The 23,572-nt window shown below is 37.0% G+C and overlaps 1 protein-coding gene across 2 annotated transcripts in view; it reads left to right on the top strand.

The window, feature by feature from the left end:
* The first annotated feature begins 2,706 nt into the window (after positions 1-2,706).
* Positions 2,707-23,572, top strand: part of CSTF3 (cleavage stimulation factor subunit 3) — a 72,344-nt gene continuing 51,478 nt past the window's right edge. For both annotated transcript variants that reach the window (XM_023761831.1, XM_006098060.3), the window contains exons 1-3: positions 2,707-2,898; positions 19,977-20,078; positions 20,198-20,293. In XM_023761831.1, coding sequence (XP_023617599.1) covers positions 2,872-2,898; positions 19,977-20,078; positions 20,198-20,293 — 225 coding nt within the window. In that variant the 5' untranslated portion in view covers positions 2,707-2,871. The remainder of the gene's footprint in view (positions 2,899-19,976; positions 20,079-20,197; positions 20,294-23,572) is intronic.

Raw genomic sequence — 23,572 nt, 5'->3', positions numbered from 1 at the left:
TTAGAGAGAGTGGAAGAGAGAGGGAAAGATAGAAACACCGATGTGAGAGAAACACATCGATTGGTTGCCTCCTGCATGCACCCCAACCAGGGCTCGGGTTGGGGAGGAGCCTGCAACCGAGGTATGTGCCCTTGACTGGAATCAAACCCGGGACCTTTCGGTCCGCAGGCCGACACTCTATCCAGTGAGCCAAACCAGCCAGGGCCTGCAGCTTTTTTATCCACTTATCTACAAATACTTTTCAATAAATATCTGATGATAAATTTTCTTTTTTAAAATTTAGTATGACAACATATTTAATGGACTTCCTAATGTTAATCTACTCTTATGGATAAATATATCTATCCTGTATTTTATGTTTTCTTTTTAAGATCTGTTCTGTGCTGTTTCAATTTGCTGATTTTGATTTTGGATTCTTCCAGTTTTGTTCATAAGTAAAATTGGCCTTAGGATTAGTTATAAAGTACCAATTTTGGTATCAGAATTATTTTCAGCTCTAAAATGACGCTGGGAGTTAATGAAAGCAATGAACTAAATAAATTATTAAAATATTAAATAACTACTATGATAGAGGACAAATCCCCAAGCTCCAGTGATGATTTTACACATTTCAAATGATAGCTAAAATAAAAATTTTATTGCTTTTTAATTCATTCAAAAGTACCCAGTGGATTCAATCCACTTGGAAAGTAAGTTATTAATACAACTAATATCCATGAGAAATTGGCACTGTGTTTGGCCTGGTGCTAAGGTACATAGCCCTCTACTATGACCCTTAATGACCTCCACCTCCTTTCTTTCATTCCCCTGTGTAGTCCTCTTCTCTTGAGAGGATTCATTGGCCAGTTTCTGATGAATCAAATATCATACAAGTGATGGCATGTCACTTCTGAGGTTGGGCTATAAAAGACAGTGGTTTCTGTGCTGGATATTTTCTCTCTCTCTTTCTTGGACTGCTCACTCTGGGGAAGGTCACCTGCCATACTGTCAGGCAGCCCTGCAGAGAGGTTCATGTGAAAAGAAACTGAAGGAGGACTCTGGCCCACAGTCAGGGGGAAAAAAAGGAGGCCCTCAATCTCCCAGTCCTGAGGAATAGAGGCCCATATTAGTCTAGGCAGGTTTTCAGATGAGACTTCAGACCCAGCCAACAGCTTAGCTACAACCTAATGAGATCATTTAAGCCAGAGGAACCCAGCTAAGCTGGGCGCAGATTCCTTTACTTGCAAATTATTTTGCAAAAAAACCCCCCAAAACTATATATGTCAATACATACATATAAAATAAACATGCCAAAATGTTAGTAACTGAATCAAGGCAGTGGTTATACAGGTGTTCATTGTACTATTCTTTGAACTTTTAATTCTTTAAAGGTTTTTATTAAAAATATTGAGAAGAAAAAATGGCATTTGAGTGAAACTTTGCATGTGAATATGACTCTCAGAGAATAGTGTCCTTATATTAGTTCATCATAGACAAACTCAGAAAACAGATGAAAAGAGAAAAATTGACACAACATAGGTACTGTATATAATATATACACATATACTATACATCCTATTTAATGCACGCTATTTCTGAACTCTGCTTTTTCACCTAACCATACCATGGATCCCTTTCTATCTTTACTGGCTGCATGGCATTCCATTGTGGAGATGCCTGGTGATTATATTTAACTAGCACTGTTGTTGGGGGTGCAATAAACATCTGTTAACATAAATCTTTTGCTCATGTGTCTCATTACTTGAAGGGGCAAGAATTTCAGGCTGTGCAAAGGGCAGAGGTGGAAATGCGGGCAGAGGCGGGGGACTGAAAAGAATAGGCGTGTATGGATGGAAAAAGTTGAATCGTTTACTTTATCTGGGGCGTGGACCACGTAAGTAAGGAGACTGCAAGGAGCCATCTGAGGAGGATCCTTGGATTGGAGAGTTGGAGAAGACTTGTTCTCACTGAATCGTGGGCCATGCCAGGTACTCTTCTGAGCACCTTTTCATGTATAACTGACTAAAATGGCAGGTACTATTGTTATTCCTGTCCGTAGGCAAGGAAACGGAGGCACAGAAAACTTAGATCGCCCAAGGCTACCCATCTAGTGAGAGATGCAGCCGGGATTCGAGAGAATGCGGTCTGGCCAGGGCCTGAGCGCTATTCCGCCCATTTTACGCCCATTTTGCAAGCCGAGGAGTCATGGTGAGATGCTGGGCTTAACACCGGGCCTTACTGGCTTCAGAGTCTTAGACACAATGGTAGGTGGTAACAGCATACATTAAATATGGCCTTGACCTGTCCCTCTCGTCCCCTAGGAACGTAAAAATCATTAGCTGAGGCTTTAGAAAACCTCGATAGATTGCTTATCTCCAAAATACAGAAGGCAATGAACATTCAGTATTGCTCCTTAAGATGGCCAGGGCCTGAACTTAACTGATTGGCAGTCAGGATTCGACCGTGACGAACCGGGACCCACAGCTTGATGACTAGATTCCAAAAGCCGCGCGGGCCTTCCAGCAAGTTTCCCGCCTCCTAGCCGGTAGCAGCCAGTTCCGCAACAGGCGACGCAGCCCAGCGCCGTGACGTCATCCCAGGCCAGGGACCCGCCCCCGGGATCTCTGCTTCTGCGCGGCCGAGTAACCGGCGAGTTGCGCTCTTAGCCCCGCCCACTGCCCCGGAAGTTAACACCGAAGCCACGCCTCCCCTCGACCGGCTGGGGCGCAGCCATTTTAATTCATAGCTGAGTGGGCGGTGGCGTTTCGTGTTGGCCGTCTGGCCCTGCTGGGCAGGGGGTGACTTTATTGGTTTGGGGGTGGTTTTTAGTTTAATTTTTCTTCCCTAGCTTCACATCGCGGGCCAACTTGCGCGTTCTAATTATCTGAGATCATGTCAGGAGACGCCGCCGCGGAGCAGGTGAGGAAGGAGAGCGGTGGGGCCTCGTGGCGACCTCTTCTCTCCATGTCTCTGTTCGCCCTGATTCTCCAGCCATGTTCGCTTGAGGAAGGGGATCGGGGGCACGGAGTACAGAGAAATGGTGGGAATGGGGCGCAAGAGCTGACTGAGATTTACAGTTACCTTTCGGCTTTTCTGTTTTAGGCGTTAGTATGAATACATTCGGTTTAGACAGTAACGGGGAAGCTGCTTCGACCAGTTTAGGTTCGTGGGACAACCTCGGTTGGATGCCTTCCTTTCATACCATTTCGATAGGAATTGTTTAAACATGTACTCGCTGATTTCGAAAAACTTGGCAGTCTTCCCCCGCCCCTTCTCCGGTATATACTGTGCCCACAAATAGGTTAATAGCCTGAGAAATAATGTGAGGTTAAACTAAGCTGGGAAAATAGACGCTTGCTAGAGCGAATGAGGGAAACAGCCTGGGAGTAGAGCAGAGTTTTGCTGGGTAAGAGTTAGGGATTTTGTGGCTTTCTCCCACTTCCTTCTTTATCTCTCCTGTTTACATTTCATTTTCGTTCGCACGAGACAGATACTGCAGAATTTGATAAATCGAAACTGAGAAGTCTGTTTCGGCCCCTCTAAATAAAACCATCGGTGTTAATACTGGATATAAGTGATGTTTAAATATTTCAAAATGAACAATTTTAGATCATTGGTTTCTTTTGCTCTTTATTCAGAATTTTGTGGGATAGTGTTTACCTTTTAATTTGAAAGATGAAAACTTATTTTATGATAGATGTTACTCAATTAGTCTTTTCAATTTAAGTTTTGGTATATGTTTAGGTAAGTAGTTTTTGAAATGGGAACTAGCTGGCCTGCAGTCTCAATTTTCTGAAATTTCCCATTGCCATAGCAACGAAATAACTTAGGTTTTCATTTTCAAGTCCCCAGCTTATAACCTGGAGGTAGTCTGTGTGACTAAATTTTGGGAAAGTCTGGCTAACTGAATTTTGTGTTTGCTCATCGACTGATTTCAGTCCTAAACTCTTGGCAGTGTTTACATTTTACATGATGCCCAAGAATGCAGAGTCTTATAATTAGTGTATCAGATCTGTTTATGCATACTTACCCTTTTTCTGGACCCATTTTTTTGTTATCTGAGATTCAAGGGAGGAGTAATATACAGAGGTTTCATTGAAAGTTTTCAGAATTCATTATTATTTCTTACATTTTTCTAAAATTGTAAGGACATTGAAATGTTGCTATGACCTCAGATTTTTCAGAACTGTGGTGTTTTAAATGGGAGAGATGTTGGTGAAAATTTACAGGGGGAAAAAAATCTCATCCAAAAGTTTTATTGTTTAGAACAGAAAAAAGTTAAAAGTGCAATGAACACCTACAGTACAATTATTCACTTAAAATCAACAGTTAAACATGTTGCCGTATTTGTTTCATCTCCCATACAAATTTGTCAACACATATTTCAGCATTTCCATTATTTAGCATCAGCCCCACATAATTCAGCATTAATGCTTTTACATAACCATCATGTCATTTTCCCATCTAAGGAAATTGATATATGATTTATAAAATCCAGTCCACATTCAAATTTCCCCAGTTGTCCCAAAATGTGATTCATAGGGTTTGTTTTTTGTTGTGTTTTGTCAGAATCTAATCTAGGTTCACATTGTATAATTTGCTTGTCTCTTGAATAGTCCCCCAATTTTTACCCCCTAGGACGGGTGGGAATCGTTTAGCCTGCGGGCTGTTTAATGCCTGCAAAATAATTTGGTCTCTACTTTTAACAACAACAACAACAACAAAAAAATTGGTCTGGCCATGCCAAGGCACTAGGGGTGAGTTTATTAAATGTCTGACTAAATGTAGCAGGCTAATTTTCAAGTTGATAATTTCGTATGGTCCTTGAATGATGTTATAAATGTCCAAATGGTCCTTGGCAGAAAAAAGGTTCCCCACCCCCGCCCTAGTATGCCTATTTGAAGAGTCCAGGACATTTTTCTTTAGAATTCTCATATTCTGGATTTCTTTTATTTTTGTGTATGCAGTGTCATTTAATTTGTCTTTTCATCTTTTGTATTTCCTGAAACCTCAACTCAGCTTTGACAGTATTTTTGGATAGAAAACTTTATAGCATTACATAAAAAGGCACTTATTTCATGCTAGGTTGTTCCACTGTTAGTGATGTTTAAGTTTGATCACTTGGTTAGGGTGATACTGCTGTAACTTTTACAATGAGTAAAAGATTATTTTCCCCTTTACAGTTAATCTGTGGGTTGGTATTGTGTTCCTCAGTAATCTACCTAGTTACTTATCAATTGATAATCATTGAGTAAAGCAGTTATTACATTGGAGATAATCATTGAATAAAGCAGTTATTACATTGGAGGTGGCAAGTGGTGGGATTTTTTATTTTAATTTTAATTTAATTTTTTTTTTTTTTGGAAAAACAAGCAAGAATTTGACTGTAACAAAAACACTTAGGACAGTGAAACAAGGAAGGGCTCAGAAGAAGCAACAGGAGAGCCTGGGCTGGGCTGCTTTGACTCACTGGAAGGTCAGAGAAAAGGGGGCCTTGGAGATAGGTTTGGGGGATTAGCCTTGGAGATTAGGAAGTAGGGGCTGTGGGAGAAAGGGGGCGGGGAGGGAATGGCACAGGCATGCTCTCTGGAGGGACAGTGGGCTGGGACCTTCTTCTTCAGGGGTTTCAAAGGCTAGGCCTTTAGGGGAGGGTCAATAGAATATTAAGAAGCGTTATGCTGGTGAACCAAAATGAGATTTATTCTCTTACTTTGTCCTTGGGTATGGTTGAAAAATGGCACTGATTGGATTTCTGTTATCTGTCCCTGAGTAGGGTGATTTAAGCTATTTACCCTCTGGTTGGGGAGAAGTGCAAATCATTTACTCCCCTGAGTGTCCTTGGTTTAGGGAAGATAGGATTTACTAGGTGGCTGCAAACTGCTGTTTAGCTATCTTAGTTTTCCTATCCCGTTTGTCCTGGAATTTTCCTAGCTTCTTACTATACTGTAACATTCTCCCCTCAGAGATTTTCACCCCTAAAATCTTTTAGGATTGAGAGGGAGGATGGTCTGTCTTCAGTAGTTGTTTCCTGCTGAAAATGGTTTTTTTAAAATTCTAATATTCTGTCTCTACTTACTGGCTCATATTTTTCTTTAAAGAAGTTTCCTCTTTTTTTCCCTTTCTCCTTTTCAAAGATTATTGAGTATCACTGTAAATTTATAGGTTTCTCTTTATTACATGTTTTCAAATCAGTTTATAACCATTTTCTTTTGGATGTTCACCTTGTCCCAACTTTAATGGTAGCTCCTATATCTTTTTCCTATCAATCTAAAAAACATTTTTTGACATCTGATTACCAAAAGTCATCTTCATATAATACTTTCTTCAGTTTTTTAATGATATATTTCAAACATTCAAAAAAGGAAAGAATTGTATAATGTTCCTATCATAGAGCTTCGACTCATGGCAAATCTTGTTTTTCTCCACACTTTCACTTGTTCTTCCCACCTCCATTATTTTAAAGCAAATTCTATATACTGTATTATTCAACTTTAGCTGAAATGATGAGTAAAAGATACCTTAAAGAGTGAGATGATTAATTATGGATTAACTAGCTTAACTAGCTTGCTTTATTAAGTGTAAGACAGCAGTCAGTGAAAATTTAGAGGAAAAGAGGAGTGCCTGAAATGATGGACAAGAAAAAAGAGACTAAGTGTGAAGAATAATAAGAAAAAATCAAAACACTCTGAAACATGGATTTGCTTTGGAAAGGTGTCAAGGGATGGAATAGACAAAGAATCCTGCAAGATAACGAAGTATAGGTTTCTTTTAGCCTTTTAGCATTGAAGCTTAAAAATGTTTGTTGAATAAACCCAATATTTTTAATTTGTTACTTAAAATATGGATGATCATTTCATTTCTTTCTTGGTACTGAATCTCTGGATTTGTGCCCTTTGAAAGTGGGAAATGATTGTAATCAAAATCACTGCTAAGGTTTATTGTAAATTTTTTTACTCTTGTAAGGAAGTTAGTTTGCATTTCTAGAGTTATTTAAATGATCTTCCAGTGTTTGTGGGTATTCTGGAGTTCATGTTTACTGTCTTTGCCAGTTTAATGGTGACAGGACTGTGTGTACTAGTATTTAGGTTCCCCCCTACTCCCAACAAAAATACATCTTCGTCCTTTGTGGAATTATGGCTATAGCCTTATTTTGTAGATACTTTTTTTAACTGCTCAATTCAACTTTTGATCTCATTCTTTCTTAGCTCTGTTTTACCTTGTGTACTGCTCCCTACAGCATTTAGTAGACTGTTGTTTAGAGTTCCTCTACTGAGTTTGAGCTTGGGTTGAAGGTGCTGCCTTACTTATTGTTGCATCTGACAAACCTAGGAAATACATACGGGTGTTAAGTAAATGAATGGATTAATTTGGACCAAAGCTATGTGTTATACGTTACAAAGTCTCAAATAATTTAATCTCTTGAGAAAACAAGTACATAAATAATTAATACAAACTAAAATATTTGGGGTGTAAATGGATGGTTTATAAAGTTTTATTGATAAAGGGGGGAGAAATGGGTTAGGCCAGGTCAATCGATATGAACCTTTAAGTCCCTAAAATGTTTCTACATTCTTACCTTTTGGAAATAAGACTTCACTTTTTAAACAAACTATAGCCTATTCTAAAATTAGGGGAAGGCTCAAATATAAACAAAATGATCCTCATTTTGGAAAAATGCCCCTTATTTTGGAAAAATGTTATGACTTGAAGAAGCTCAAAGGAATTGCCACTTCAGGGCCATAAGTCAATATTTTGCTTTTGGGGAAAAATAAGTTTGTGGAGAGATAGAAAATATGAAAAATGTGTGTTCTGTTATATACTTATCAATGAGGAAAGGAAGATGAAACACCCACAATGTTGAAACCTGAAGCCTGGTTTATTTTGTTGGGTAATTACTAGTACTTATTAGCAGTTAAGAGATAACAGAAGTGCCAACTAATTTTATTTTATTTTTTAAATATATTTCTTTATTTACTTCAGAGAGGAAGGAAGAGGGAGGGAGAGATAGAAACATCAATGATGAGAGAGAATCATGGATCGGCTGCCTCCTGCATGCCCCCTACTGGGGACCGAGCCCGCAAGCCAGGCATGTGCCCTTGGCCGGAATCGAACCAGGGACCCTTCAGTCTGCAGGCCGACGCTCTATCCACTGAGCCAAACTGGCTAGTTAATTTTAAAGCTAAAGTGAATGTGTGTGGGGTGGGGGTTAGGAAGAGGGAGGGAAAGGGCCAAGAATGTATGTTAGATTATATTTTCTTTATTTTCTTTGGACCCAATTATTTTTATGTTTTTAACAACAAAATCTTTCTGTAATAGCATTTTCTACTTTTCCCCCTTCTTTTTTTTTTTTGTTAATTCTCACCTAAGGATAATTTCCTATTGATTTTTAGTGAGAGTGGAAGAAAGGGAGGAGAGCCACAAAGAGAGAAAAACATTGATGTGAGAGAGACACATCTATTGGTTGCCTCCTGCACGTGCCCAACCTGGCCAGGGATTGAGCCTGCAACCAAGGTACTTGCTGTTGAATAGAATCTAACCTGGGACCCTTCCGGTCTGCGGGCTGACACTCTATCCACTGAACCAAATCGGTTAGGGCCCCCTCCTATTTTTAAGTGATATTTATTTAGTATAGCAGTTTGGGCAGGCAAATATGATTTGGTCTTTATTGTTAATGTTCATTAACATATGAACTATCCTACGTAATAAAGAGGTAATATGCAAATTGTCCTTACAACGTGATGTGTAATGATCCATCAGCAGGAGGGCGGGGAGCGAGCTACCTGGGGTGGGAGAGCTATGAGCGGTGGTGGGTGGGGCGGCCAGCTGAGGCAAGTGGCAGCGAGCTACTTGGGCACGGATTCGTGCTCAGGGCCACTTGTACAGAATTTTTGGCAATGATTGTTTCTAAGAGATTGACCTGTGTTTATAGAACTATTGGTTTTTCTTAGAGGTACAGCAGAAAGGTACTCTTAAGAGAGATTGCTTTCTCTCAGTGTTAGGATTACAGAAGTTTCTGGGAATACCAGAGTTGACATACTGGATAGACCAGTGATGGCAAACCTATGACACGTGTGTCAGGTGACACGCGAACTCATTTTTTTGGTTGATTTTTCTTTTTTAAATGGCATTTAAATATATAAAATAAATATCAAAAATATAAGTCTTTGTTTTACTATGGTTGTAAATATCAAAAAATTACTATATGTGACACGGCACCAGAGTTAAGTTAGGGTTTTTCAAAATGCTGACACGCTGAGCTCAAAAGGTTCGCCGTCACTGGGATAGACCTTCTGGGACAACATCTGTATTCAGATGTTTGTGCCTATTAAGTGGACAATTGCCAAAAACAGTTCATAAATTTAAGGTCTTCTGTCATTGTCCCTGATTCTCTTTAAACAAGACCTACCTGTGAATTTGAGTCGTTTTGTTATGCAGGACAATTGGTAATGATGTGAGAATTGATCTAAAAAGGAATTTGAGTTGGGCCAATGTTTAAGCTATTTTTAGATTAGTAGATATTTTAAAATAAGCAGTAAATACTGAATAAAGCCAGAAGGCAGAACTATGTTCTAATTGGTATTTTTCTGTTCCACTTAGTTTATCTAATGAATTAATATCTTGGCTACTCTTGGTTTAAAGAAGCTACATTTTTCAAATTCTAAAAGATAAAGATTTTTATTTGTAGTTTGTAGCTATTTGTTTCCTAGGAGATAAATAAGCAAATATGAGAAGTATAATTATTTGGATCAGTAACCTTTAGCCTATTTTTTTTCTTAAGTTTTTGGATTGTTTGCATGTTTAGTAGATTTTTAGTTTTTGAAAGGGTTGAAGGGATTATATGCAGGATACATACTCAGATTCATAACAAAGTCATCTAGTAGAGCAGAGCTCTATTGCACTGGTAAAGGAACACAGGACTAAGCAGGCATCCAGTCCTAATGTTAGCTGTCACATAAAGTGCTATATTCTCTAGGCATATAATTTGGCTTAGTTAGGCCTGTACTTGCACATGCTTTTTATTGACTTTTAGAGAGAGGAGAAAGAGAGAGAGAAACAAACATCAGTGAGAGAGAAAGATTATTGATTGGCTGCCCCCTGCACACCCCCTACTGGGGATCCAACCCGCAACCGAGGCATGAGCCCTGAGTGGGAATCGAACTGGTGATCTCTTGGTTTCTGGGTCGATGCTGAGCCACACTGGCCAGGCTACCTTAGTCTACTTTTTAATTTTTATAGTTTACCCATTAAGAGACTTCAAATGTATAGTATAGTATGTGCAGTTTTCTTAATGCTTTAGCCAAGAAAAAAAATTAGAATAACTTAGGTCTGATGCCACTTTATTTTTAATGAAACAGCATTTGGAAAAGATTTATTTACAGAATAGATAAATCAGGTAGTGCTTCTCAGAATGGAGTCCTTGATTCATTGCATCATAATCATTTAGGTGCTTTTTAGATGTATAAGTGCTGTATCCCAACTTCAGACATACTATAACTCATTCTGTAAGTGAGGTTCATAATATTCTAGATGAGTACCACAGGTGATTTTTGTGTAAATGAAAGCGTGCAAACCACTTAATAGGGGTTGAAGATACCTGGACTTCAGAAGTTGTTTTTGAGTAAATTCCTTTTTGTTGTTGTTTTACATCTTTTTTTAAAAAAACTTATTTATTTTTCTTCTTCTTGAATACATTTCTTGATAAAATTAAGTGGGGAGAAAAATTGCAATTTTTTTGAGAATGGTTAGTTAGGCTTTTAATAGAGTGTTTTACTGATTTTCCTCCCTCTACTATAGTTAGTCATTACCCTTAACAGTGGAAAATTCTGAAAAAACCAGGTTTGAGACTCATCCTCTGCTTGTTCTGTTGGTCATGGTCAAGAGCTTATATGGGTTTAAATCCTTTACCACCACCACCACCCCATACTTTTGACACTTACACTTGGGTTAAACTTTCATTGACCTGTATTTTAACATAATTGTGGTGTGACCTCTAGAATAACACCTTCTTCATTTACCACAAAGATAGAGAGCTCTTTAGAAAAAGAAGACTGCCTTTTTTTTTCTGTCGTTTTACTTCCCTAGTGCCATGGTCGGCAAACCGTGGCTCACAAGCCACATGTGGCTCTTTGGCTCCTTGAGTGTGGCTCTTCCACAAAAATACCACGTGCGGGCGCGTACTTACAGTGCGATTGAAACTTCGTGGCCCATGCACAGAAGTCGGTATTTTGTGGGAGAGCCACACTCAAGGGGCCAAAGAGCCGCATGTGGCTCGCGAGCCGCGGTTTGCTGAGCCGCAGTTTGTTGACCACTGACCTAGTGGGATCAGGAAGAAGAAATTAGATTATTCTTTCAATCACAAATATAATAGTTTGCCACTTCCCTCTCCCCAAATTAACAACTTCCCAATATAAGTTAAGCTGTCCTATAGAGAGTGGTTTATAGTTTTAATAAAGCTTGACTCAGCGTTTTCCCAGGGCTATATGACATCCACAATTGCTTTTCCGTTTTCCAACTACATGACTGGTTTTGTAGTTATAATCTTCCAAAACAATCTATATGTATAAAAGGCTAATATGCAAAGTGTCCCCTCAGGAGTTTGACTGGGAGACTGGGAATTTGATAGCTCACTATGACATGCGCTGACCACCAGGGAGCAACACAGAACATGGTGGGCAACCGGTGGCGCGGTGGCGGGGTGCTGAGGGAGTGAGGGAAACAGGAGGCAGGGAGGCGGGGAATCTGACCTGCCCTGATTGCTGGCCAGACCTAGGGACCCTACCTGTGCATGAATTTCATGCACTCGGCCTCTAGTATAATACATTGAAAGCAGGAGCAGATAATGTCTTTGATTCAGCTAGACCAGTGGTCGGCAAACTCATTAGTCAACGGAGCCAAATATCAACAGTACAACGATTGAAATTTCTTTTGAGAGCCAAATTTTTAAAACTTAAACTATATAGGTAGGTACATTGTTATTAACTTAATTAGGGTACTCCTAAGGCTTAGGAAGAGCCACACTCAAGGGGCCAAAGAACCGCATGTGGCTGGTGAGCCGCAGTTTGCCAACCACGGAGCTAGACAGTAGAGAATCACACAAAAAAGTAAGTCAGTGCTGTTGTTTTCATTATTTTCTTTTTGCTTTGGAAACATTTTTAAAATGAATTTATTTTAAAATGAATTAAATTAATTTTTAAATTTTATTTTTAATATAATAATTTTGATAGAAATAACACTCATTTTAAAATAATTCTTTGTCTCCTTAGTATTGAAGAGTGAAAAGTCATTCTTTACTAAGTTTTGAGAATTGTTGCATGGTGCCTGAGAGGCCAGTATCTTAAGTTCAGTTTCTTTGAGTTAGCTTCACATAACAAAAGGTTAAGCATGGAAAGTGAAAAGACAACTCACTGAATAAGATAAAATTTTTATAAAATATATATCTGAAAAAGGACTTGTATCTATAACATAGAAAGGACTATTGCAATTCAGTAATAAAGGTAACCTAAGTAAAAATGGATAAGAATCTGAATAGATATTTCTCCAAAGATATACAAGTGGCCAATAAGGAAATGCTGAACTTTATTAGCAATCAGGAAAATGCAGATCAAAACCACAAGGAGATACTTTTCACATACACTAGGATGGTTATATACATCAAAAAGTAAATAACAAATGTTGGTGAGGAGATAGAGAAATTGGAACCCTCATAACACTGCTGATGAGAATGTAAAATGGTTCAGTAGTTTTGAAAAACAGTCTGACAGCTCCGCTGGTGTGCTTCAATGTTTGAGCATCTACCTATGAACCAGGAGATCATGGTTTGATTCTCCATCAGGGCACATACCTGGGTTGTGAGCTCGATCCCCAGTGTGGGGCCTGCAGGAGACAGCCGATTAGTGGTTTTCTCTCATCATTGATGTGTCTATCTCTCTCTCCCTCTCCCTACCTCTCTGAAGTCAATAAAAATACCTTTTTTTTTTTAAAAGTGCATCATTAAATTCACATTTTTTTTCTGATTTTTGTACTCATTTGAAATTGTATATGTTACTATGTATATCTGTATACTCCATACAGTTGCATTGGTTTTCTGGTTTTTAATATTGTACATATCAAAGAAGTTTCCAAAGTCCTTCTAATATCATCGGTAATGTGTATGCCTTGGAAACTAGTCCAGTTTTTGTTCTGTTTATTTGATTTGGGGCCCCATCCTACACCCCATTAACATCTAGAGAGTGATAATGGAATTATAGTTTATTACAAAGGCAAAAGCTAGATTTTAATAGTGTTTCTTATAGTAATATGTTCTGGGACACATAAGCATGGGACGGTGGTTCTTTTGCCATAGTGATCAGGGTTCTGACCTCATTCCATTATAAATAGGCACTGGGAACTTGCTGTAAGTTTTTTTTAAAGAGACCTATTCCTCTGATCTGTCAATAGATTCAGGAAAAAATAATAATACAACTCCATTCCTTTTTTTAAAAAGTTGATTTTAAGAGAGGGAGGGAGAGAGAGAGAAAAAGAGAAACATTGACTTGTTGTTCCACTTTATGTATTTATTGGTTGATTCTTGAGTATGCCCTGAGATCAACAAACCTGTGCTACATTGGCGTATTGGGACAATGCTATTAACCAACTGAGTTACCTGGCCAGGGTATAATACATTCTTTAAGGAGGGGCATTCTCCTTGTAGATACTACTAACACACTGTCCAGTTTTCAATTTTACTTTGCCCTATATAGAAATATGATAACCAGGCCAGAAAACAAAGACATTGTGCTGTTAGCTACCCAAATGGTTCATAGCTGTAAGGATGGATGACTTTTTTTTAATTTTTATTTTTTTAATCCTCACTGGAGGATATTTTTCCATTGATTTTAGGAAGAGAGAGGGAAAGACAGAAATATCAATGTGAGAGAAACACATTGATTGGTTGCCTCCTGCACGAGCCCTGAACGAGGCCTAGGCTGGGGAGGAGCCTGCAACCTAGGTACATGCCCTTGACTGGACTCGAACCCGGGACTCTTCAGTCTGTAGGCCGACACTATCCACTGAGGCAAACTGTCCAGGGTTGGATGACTTTATTGTGAGAATTAAATATTAAATATGTCCATAATGACCAGAGTATACTTTTAGTCATTTTGGATAGCTTCCATTGTTAATTAATGCACTTGATGGAGAATTATCTATATAGATTACTTTATGAACATTTAACTACATCCTTGATCAGAGGAAAATAGGGATGTAACAGATTTTGAAAAGAGCTGAGCCATGGTTCTGTTAGCAGTTTCATGTAATTTAATTATATTTCTTATGAAATTGGGTTATTAGTTAACGAGGAGTGATGATTAATGCCTGACATAGATTTTTTTAACATTTGATCTACAATATCCTTTGTATGGGTCCTTTCCCTCAGGTGTCTGTGGATAGAATTTTATGGGTTCCCTGAACTTGGATGGGTAATATAAACCTTTTCTTTTCACGAATCTCTTAACTCAAATTTAGCCTTTTCTTTAATCATGAATATAGGCAAGAAACCACACTAGTAGTGTTAGCAACAGCTATGATTGAGACATAAATATTCAACATATTGTTGCATTCATCACTAGACTCGCCACTAAATCTTGTTATTTAATGTGTTAAGTATCTATTACTACATAAGACTTCATTTTAAAAAATATTTCAATAATATTTGAATAAAATTGGTTTCCTTTGAAATCCCTCAGAGTTTGTATATTTAAAAACATTCTGAGAAAGGGTCCTTAGGCTTCACATAGAACTTCACGGGAAAGTTCTGTGGCACCAGTAAAAGTTAGGAAGCCCTGGAAGCCATGGTTTTCTTTTCTTTTTTTTCCATCTCCATTTATCCCCTCTATGCCCTCTTCCCCACCCCCAATCACCACACTGTTGCTCATGTTCGTGAGTTCTCTCCTTTATATTTTTTGCTCAATCCCTCCAACACTTTCCCCTTATAACACTGCTCCCCCCACCCTCGAGCTGTCTCCCTGCTCTTAATGAGTCTGTCTCTATTTTGCTTGATGTTCAATTTGTTCATTAAATTCCATATATGAGTAAAATCATATAGTACTAGTTTTTCTCTTACTGGCTTACTTCACTTAGCATAATGTTCTCCAGGTCCATCCATGCTGTCACAAAGAGTAAATTTTTCTTCCTTTTTAAGGCAGAGTAGTATTCCATTGTGTAAATGTACCAAGTTTTTTATCCACTCATCTACTGATGGACAATTGGGCTGATGAACATAGAGGGGTGCATATATTCTTTTGAATTAGTGTTTTGGGTTTCTCCAGATAAATTCCCAGAAGTGGAATTGCTGGGTCATAGGGCAGTTGCATTTTTAATTTTTTGAGGTAATTCCATACTGTGGAAAGCCATGGTTTTCAACTGAGGCTGCACATAGGAACAACCTAGAGAGTTAGGGGTTTTTTTGTTTTTTAAAATAATGATGTTTCAGTTCCCATTCCTAGTATTCTGATTTTATTGGTTGATGGTGGGGCTTGCACGTCTTTTTAAATTCTCTTTCTCCCAGTTGATTCCATTGTGCTGCTAGGATTGAGAATCACTAGTGTAATGGTATCTTACAAAGTAAGATCCTATTTTAAAGTTTGTTTTTTTCAAAAGTAAACTCTTGAAATAAGTCTATTTTGTTGTATCCCAAGTGCCCCTTCAACATTGTCTAGCACATACTAGCAAATATTTCTCAGGTGAATAGTAAAATTTCAGAAACCAAAAGAGTATACAGTGTAAAGTGAGTATGTGTGTGTGTGTGTGTGTGTGTGTGTGTGTGTGTGTGTCTCCCCACTTTTTTTTGAAACTCAATATTACGGAGAATGTTTCATGTTGCTAACTATAGACCTTGTTCTTTTTAGTGACTACAAATTTCATAATAATATTTAGCCAGGTTTTTTTATACATGATTATTTAAATTATTTCTGGTCTTATGCAACAATAAAAAGCTAGTAGCTAACTATTCTTCAGTATACATGTGCAGTAGGATACCTTGTCAGAAGTGGAATTCAGTGTCAGATATTCTTAGTAAATTTTTATCAGTATTACTACTTGCCCGTCGACGATGTGAGAATGTTTCTATTTACCCTTGCAATATTAATTATAAAACACTTTTGATCTCTATTTTATGGTTTATATTTCTATTTCTTTTGTGTTTTCCTTTGTTAATCCTCATCTGAGGATATTTTTCCCATTAATTTTTTTAGAGAGAGTGCAGGGTTGGGGGAGAGAGACACATCTATGTGAGAGAGACACCTTGATTGATTGCCTCCTGCACTCTCTCCAACCCAAGGGCCAGGATTGAGCCTGCAACTGAGGAATGTGCTCTTCACCAGGAATTCCACCAAAGACCCTTTATAGTCCGCAGGCCAATGCTCTAACCACTGAGCAACTGACCAGGGCTCTTTTTTCTTTTGAGTGTTTACAGTTCATTTTTTCTATGAACTGTTTAAATACTTTTGTTTTCTTTCTTTCCTTTTTTTTTAAGTTGTTGGTCTTCTATTAATTGAACTTTAAGTTTTTTTAAAATATATTTTTATTGATTTCAGAGAGGAAGAGAGAGGGAGAGAATGGAAACATCAATGATGAGAGAGAATCATTGATTGGCTGCTTCCTGCATGACCCCTGGGAATCAAGCTTACAACCTGGGCATGTGCCCTTGACCAAAATCGAACCCCGACCCCTCAGTCCACAAGCTGACGCTCTATCCACCAAGCCAAACTAATACTTTGCCAGTGTATTAGGGATATTTTTTTAAAGTTTGTCTTTTGACTCTGATTATAATTTTTTGGACCCAAAGTTAAACTTCATGAAATAAATTATCGTTTTTTTTCCATAGGCTTCTGAAGAGCCTTTTCCAACCAGAGATAAATTTCAGTGTTTTTCTCTCGTTCTTCCTTGTGTTTTTGTTTTTAATGTATCTTTGAACAACCTAATTTTTACTTTGGTAGAAAGAGTAAATAGGGATTCAATTTTATTTTGACAAAGCTTACTTTGTAGTTACTCTAACATGACTATAGTTATTTTAACATCATACTTTGAATAATCCATTCTGATTTGAAATATCACTGTTATCATCTTGACAATTTTTCATTAATCGTTCTCTTTCTGAACCAACCTGCTTCAGTGATTGGTTTGTAACCATTACCAAACTGTTTTACTATGCCATTTTATGTTTTAATAGGTGGGTGGGGCCAGTAGTCCTTCATTAAAATTTTCCAGTTTTAGTATCTTGAGCAAGCTACTTTATAAAGCTCTTGTATGTTACTAGTTTTTTAAAACATGTTTTTTTCTAAATAAATATATAGTTATTAGTGATAGAAACTAATTTATATTAAAGAGTATATTTTTCCCAGGTAACTTGTTTCCCTAGATTACTTAAAATTTTTTCCCACAACTTATGTTTTGACAGAATTGTTCTGTGAGATTTTTAAAAAAAGATTTTTATTGATTTTTAGAGGGAAAGGAATGGAGAGAGAAAAATATACATCTGAGAGCAAAACATCATGCCCCCTACTGGGGAATGAGTCTGGAACCCCAGCATGTGTCCTGATGGGGAATCGAACTGGCAACTTTTCAGTGCATGGGATGACGCCCAACCATCTGATCCATTCCCTCCAGTGTGACAGAATTGTTCTATGAGATGTTAATTGCCACTAAAATGAAAAGAAGAAAGGTGTCAGAGACACTGCTTTCCTCTTTATCCTCTGTTGAATATATATACATATACACACACACTAGTAGCCCTGTGCATGAATCTGTGCGCCAGTAGCTCACTGCCGCCCGCTGCACCACCCTGCTGTAGCTCCCTCCATCCCCCTATCCCCCTCATAGCTTGCTGCCCGCTTGTAGCTTGCTGCCCCACCCTCCTGTCTGATCCGTGATCTGGTCATTACGTGGTCAGTCGTTACACTTCATGGCATAACAACCATTTGCATAGTACATGTTTATTATATAGGATACTTAAGTATATTTTTATTAATTTCAGAGAGGGAAAGGGAGAGAGAAACATTAATGATGAGAGAGAATCATCCACTGGCTGCCTCCTGCCCCCTACTGGGGATCAAGCCTGCAACACAGGCATGTGTCCTGACTGGGAATCAAACCATGACCTCCTGGTTCATAGGTCAATGCTCAACCACTGAGTCACACTGGCCGGGCTTGAATATTATTAATGTGTAGGATCACTATAGATTTCCAGAAGTTCTGAAAAAACGCAGAATGAAACTTCATATAAATTAACATTTATCTGACTTATTGAGAATCGCTTTCTTTTTGTGGTACACAGTAGTAGTCTTAACAATTTGGGAACTAATACTTGTTTTCATGCATCGGGTGCTAGCTGCTATTAAGATTATATTTCTACTATCGGGCATCTAGTAGAAATATAGTCTTGCACCAGTGGGGTCAAGATTCGTGCACCAGTGGGGTCCCTTGGCCTGGCCTGCACCCTCTTGCAATTCGGGACCTCTCGGGGGATGTCAGACTGCCGGTTTTGGCCCGATCCCCACAGGCCAGGCTGAGGGACCATGCACCCGGGCCTCTAGTATGCATATAAAATCTTTGGTTAATCTCTTCCCGCCTTCCCCACACCCACCTTCCCTCTGAGATTCATCATTCTGTCCCACGTTTCCATGCCTGTGAGTTGAGTGTCTGCCCCCTGGTGGTCAGTGCACATTATAGCTAATGGTCAAATGGTTGCTTAGGCATATATATATTTGCCACTAAAATGAAAAGAAGAAAGGTGTCAGAGACACCTATATATAAGGTAGTTTTATTTTATATATATATATACATATATATATATAAAATAAAACTACCTTATTTAAAGGTTTAGAAAATACTGAAAGATAGAAAGGAGGGAGGGAAATTACCTATACTTTTATCATCCATCACCCACATGACCCTAAACATTTTAGTACAATCTTTAAATCTCTTATTGTAGATTTATTTTATAGCTTTTATTATGCTGTATATAAAATTTTTGAGTCACGTTTTTAAACTTTTCTATCAAAATAAGCGTTCATATCATTTCATGCTTTATGGCTCAGGATGAATGCCCTATAGCAGTGGTTCTCAAAGTTTGTCCAGGGACCTTGTGGGTTCCTAAAACTTTCAGAGAATATGTGAATTCAAACTGTTTCATAATAAATTTAAGGCATTATTTGCCCTTTTCACTCTTAACCTCTTGTGAGTGTACAGTAGAATTTTTACATGATGTGATATTATAACAGATTGAATGCAGAAGCAGGTATGGAAATCCAGCTACATTTTTAAAAGTCAGACATTAAATTTATAAATATGTAAAACAAGGATGTTCTCATTGAATTTTAATATTTATTTTTCATTAAAATGTTATTTGTATTAATATGTAAATATTTTTTTTTTAAATACTTTTTTTATTGACTTCAGAGAGGAAGAGAGAGGGAAAGAGAAACATCAGTGATGAGAGAGAATCATTGATCAGCTGCCTTCTGCACTCTCCACACTGGGGATTGAGCCAGAAACCCAGTCACGTGTCCTGACCAGGAATCGAACCGTGACCTCCTGGTTCATAAGTTGACACTCAACTACTGAGCCACACAGGCATGGCAATAGTTTTATTATTTGAACATGAATAAATATGTAACATTTTTTCTTAGTTTTAATTGTAATGGTAAATATTAAAATAAACAATATAAAAAGGGTCCTGAGACCACAGTGTTTCAAGACTGCTGTTCCATAGTATTTAATGTAAAAGATGGTTTTATTTAAATTTTAAAATGTCTTTTTAAGGTATGTGATTACTTGATTTTGTTTTTATGCAGTTGACTTAAGGTAACATATAGATTACAGAAAATAAAGGCCTCTTTTATAAAAAAGAACATTTTTATTCTTTGTATTCTGATATTGTATACTGATATATTGTGCTTGAATAAAATTAGGCATGAAATTTTTAAAATGGTAACTTCAGTTTGTTATTTTTCTCCTCTCAGGCAGCTGAATATGTCCCAGAGAAGGTGAAGAAAGCTGAAAAGAAATTAGAAGAGAATCCATATGACCTTGACGCTTGGAGCATTCTCATTCGAGAGGCACAGGTTTAGTGATATAGGATTACATTTCCTTCTCTATGGGTCCAGTCACACTACTTGGTTCTGCAGTAAATATTTTCATAATCCTAACACTGTAAATGCTGTTTATTGGTTTTCAATTTTAGAATCAACCTATAGACAAAGCACGGAAGACTTATGAACGCCTTGTTGCCCAGTTCCCCAGTTCTGGCAGATTCTGGAAACTGTACATTGAAGCAGAGGTTAATATTTTATTTTATTTTTCTTATATAGCATCTGATGGGAATTGCAGCATACACAATAGTGGTAAAGACAAGTTAGGGACATAGATAGCACAACTCGGACAAGGAGGGTGTAAATGTCTCTTGCCTTTATTTTGTAAAATAGATATAAAGGAGTGATTAAAATGAATTTTTGAAATTTGGGTCTTTACAAGCTGATGATTGTTGCATTTTGCAATTGCAACAACATTAAAACAGTTTCAATGGTATTGGAGTGCTTTAGCCTTTTATTTACTTGTCATGTGTCAATTTATTGCCTCCTGTGTCATTTATTTAGAACTCATTTTTCTTTTGATTCCTGCTTACAAAAATATGAACTACTGGTATTATAAGAAAATACAGAAATGTTAACTTAGTTTCATAGGTTTTGAACATCTCTGGTGAAATGAAACATTTAGATGAAAAGTTATTTCAGATTTTAATTTCATGAAAATACATGGTTTGTCAATAAATGTAAGCACTTCAATAATTTAAAGAAAATTTTTTTCTGTCGGAAGAAGTTTACATTATAAGGAATAAGCTAATGTGACTTAAACTTATGTAATCATAATTTACACCATGATACTTTTTAAAAAGTGCTTTTTAACTGTTTTGATATTTGAAGTCAGGTATGTTTATTTTAAAGAGTAAGGGCCCCATTCTTAATTATAATTAGAAGGGAATGTTCCTTTTTGAAGACTGGAATTAGCGGTCAAGATGATAATAAAGTGTTAATGTGTTGATAACATTTGACACCAAGTAATCCTTTTTCAGGTTATAAGTTAATGGAATGGAAAGGGTGAGGTGGGAATAATTGATATCCACATTATAACTTATGAAGTATTCTTACTTTCAATATTAATTTTGTAATATAAATTCTCAACATAATCAAGTACACTGCAGCCTTGTCATATTTTCTACACTAGCTGAAATTTGATAATATGTGGGTCTCTTTTTGGACCTATTCAAAGGGCTTTTAGTTATCTGCGATACTGAACAGACTTCAGCACTACACAGTGTTCTTACCTGTGATGTGTGTCTCAGAATGGACTCAACCAATAGCAGCTTTAAGTGGAGGCTACAGTGTACTCATTGTATTTGTGATATAATTTGTATTACTTTGGGAGGGGGACAATTACTGAACAACAGCAGGAACATTGTGTGCGTGTTAAATTTTTTGTGTGTGCTTGTATATGTAGTATGTGTGTTTGTATGTTTGTTGTGTGAGAGAGATTGTACCTTATGTGGAGTCTGGTTGTGGTTTTGGCCCAGAATCTTATCCTTAAGTTTTATCCTATGGGACCATTTCTTTTGTTAATATATATAATCATCAGAATAGACTGGCATGAAATTCAGCAGGTGAGTGAATAGGTCTGTCTGAAGTATGCTGAAGCCAGTGCTGCTTTGTAATACTAAAGCAAGGAACCTGAAGCACATGTACTTGCTCTGCATTCCAGTTTGACTTTACAAACACAGTTTATATGCAAACTCATCAGAAATGAACATCATTGGAATATAATAGTTTTTGTATAATGAAGTAGTACGTTCTGAGTTTTAGAAATTTCAGTTTCTCAAATATTTAGTCATTATTCATGTGCTTTATTATAACATAAGTTAAACTGAAGTTGGCAGTTAGATTCCATTCTATAAGTTTAAACACAATGAGTCTGTTTCTCCAATTTCCTAACTAAAAATATGAAGTGCATTCTAAAAGAGAATTTCAAGACAGACCAGATGTTATTCCAAGGGGCTGAAAGTTTAAATATCAGACTCAATTCATATATTTCAGAGCTGCTAGCAGTTGACTAATTTACTTAGTTGGTAATGTTTGCAGTTATTTTGCACACATACACACAAATATGAATATACGTATAAAACATCTTTTGAGAAAAAGTGGTAAAGAATATATTGTATATTTTGTAAAATATATATTTCTGGTTTAAGAGTTAAGATGTTAAACTGAATCTTAATTTCAGAAATCCGTATCCTGAGCTGTTTTTTTCTCTTTTTTTGATTTGCTCTTTATTTTTTAAATTTTTTAATTTTTTACTTTTACTTTGTTTAGCCTGCGAGAGGCTAAATTTTTATTTGCCCGTATTTCCCAATGTGACCCTTAATGTTTCTGGTGAAGACACATAACCTGTTCATAATATATTAAAATCTAAAGTAATAAGAATGTCTTTACATCAAAGGTAGTACTAACAATGTTTACATAACGTCCTGTTTGCATTCTCAAGAAAATAAAATTTGGTAATACATTTGTTGTAACTCAGTACTTCATGGTGGGGAAATTGTAATGTTTCATTTATTTATGTTCAGCTAAACCAACTCGTATGAATACAAATACATTTAGTTTTTCTCTAATAGAAAATACATAATATCTTTCATAACAAGAGATTTGATTTCCCAGAGAAGTTTCTTATAAATCCTACTTAAGATCAAAGTGTGTGTGTGGGGGGGGAGCATATATTTGCTTTTAAATTTGAAATACAAATTGCAAATAATTCTCAGTAAAGTAGTTAATGACACTAATCTAATATTTTTTAATATTTGCCAATATATCAGCTTTTCTTATATCAGTGAGCATTTAGCAAATACCTGTCTTCTTGTGTAAAAGTTGAACTTTATAATGTCATCCTTAATTCATTACCTACTTTTATTTTTTTACTAAAGCATAGAAAGTGTTGGAGGTAAATTTTTGTTGTTCTAATGGAAGGGCATTTAGGACCAACATCTTTGTATCTATGATTTTACATAATTTCAAAATTAAGCCAAATTACTTTAGTGTTGTACCTATTATACAGTCATGCGCCACATAATGACAATTGGGTCAATGATGGACTGCGTATACAATGGTGGTATACCGTAGGTCTGTAGTAGGCTATCCCATCTAGGTTTGTGTAGGTGCACTCTATGATGTTCACACAATGTCAAAATCGCCTAACAGTGCATTCATTTCTCAGAAAATATGCCTGTCGTTAAGCAGCTCGAGACCATATAGGCAATCACATTTTGCCTCAGGTATGTGAAAGATAATGTTTTACTCTTGAATTCCAGAACTGCTACTTTACATGATTTAACGTCATAAGAAAAACCAATTGTATGACTATTCTTAAAGTGCTATAAATATCAAATATAGTCTAATTGTAATTGTTACGTGAAAATACTTTTGTTGCTGGTTAGTTTTATTTTTAATATATTTTTATTGATTTTAGAGAGAGGAAGGGAGAAGGAAAGAGAGAAACATCAGTGATGAGAATC

Source organism: Myotis lucifugus, unplaced genomic scaffold (assembly GCF_000147115.1).
Source record: "Myotis lucifugus unplaced genomic scaffold, Myoluc2.0 scaffold_218, whole genome shotgun sequence".
NCBI lineage: Eukaryota > Metazoa > Chordata > Mammalia > Chiroptera > Vespertilionidae > Myotis > Myotis lucifugus.
The sequence above is the reverse complement of the archived record's forward strand: the minus strand, read 5'-3'. Positions and strand labels throughout refer to the sequence as shown.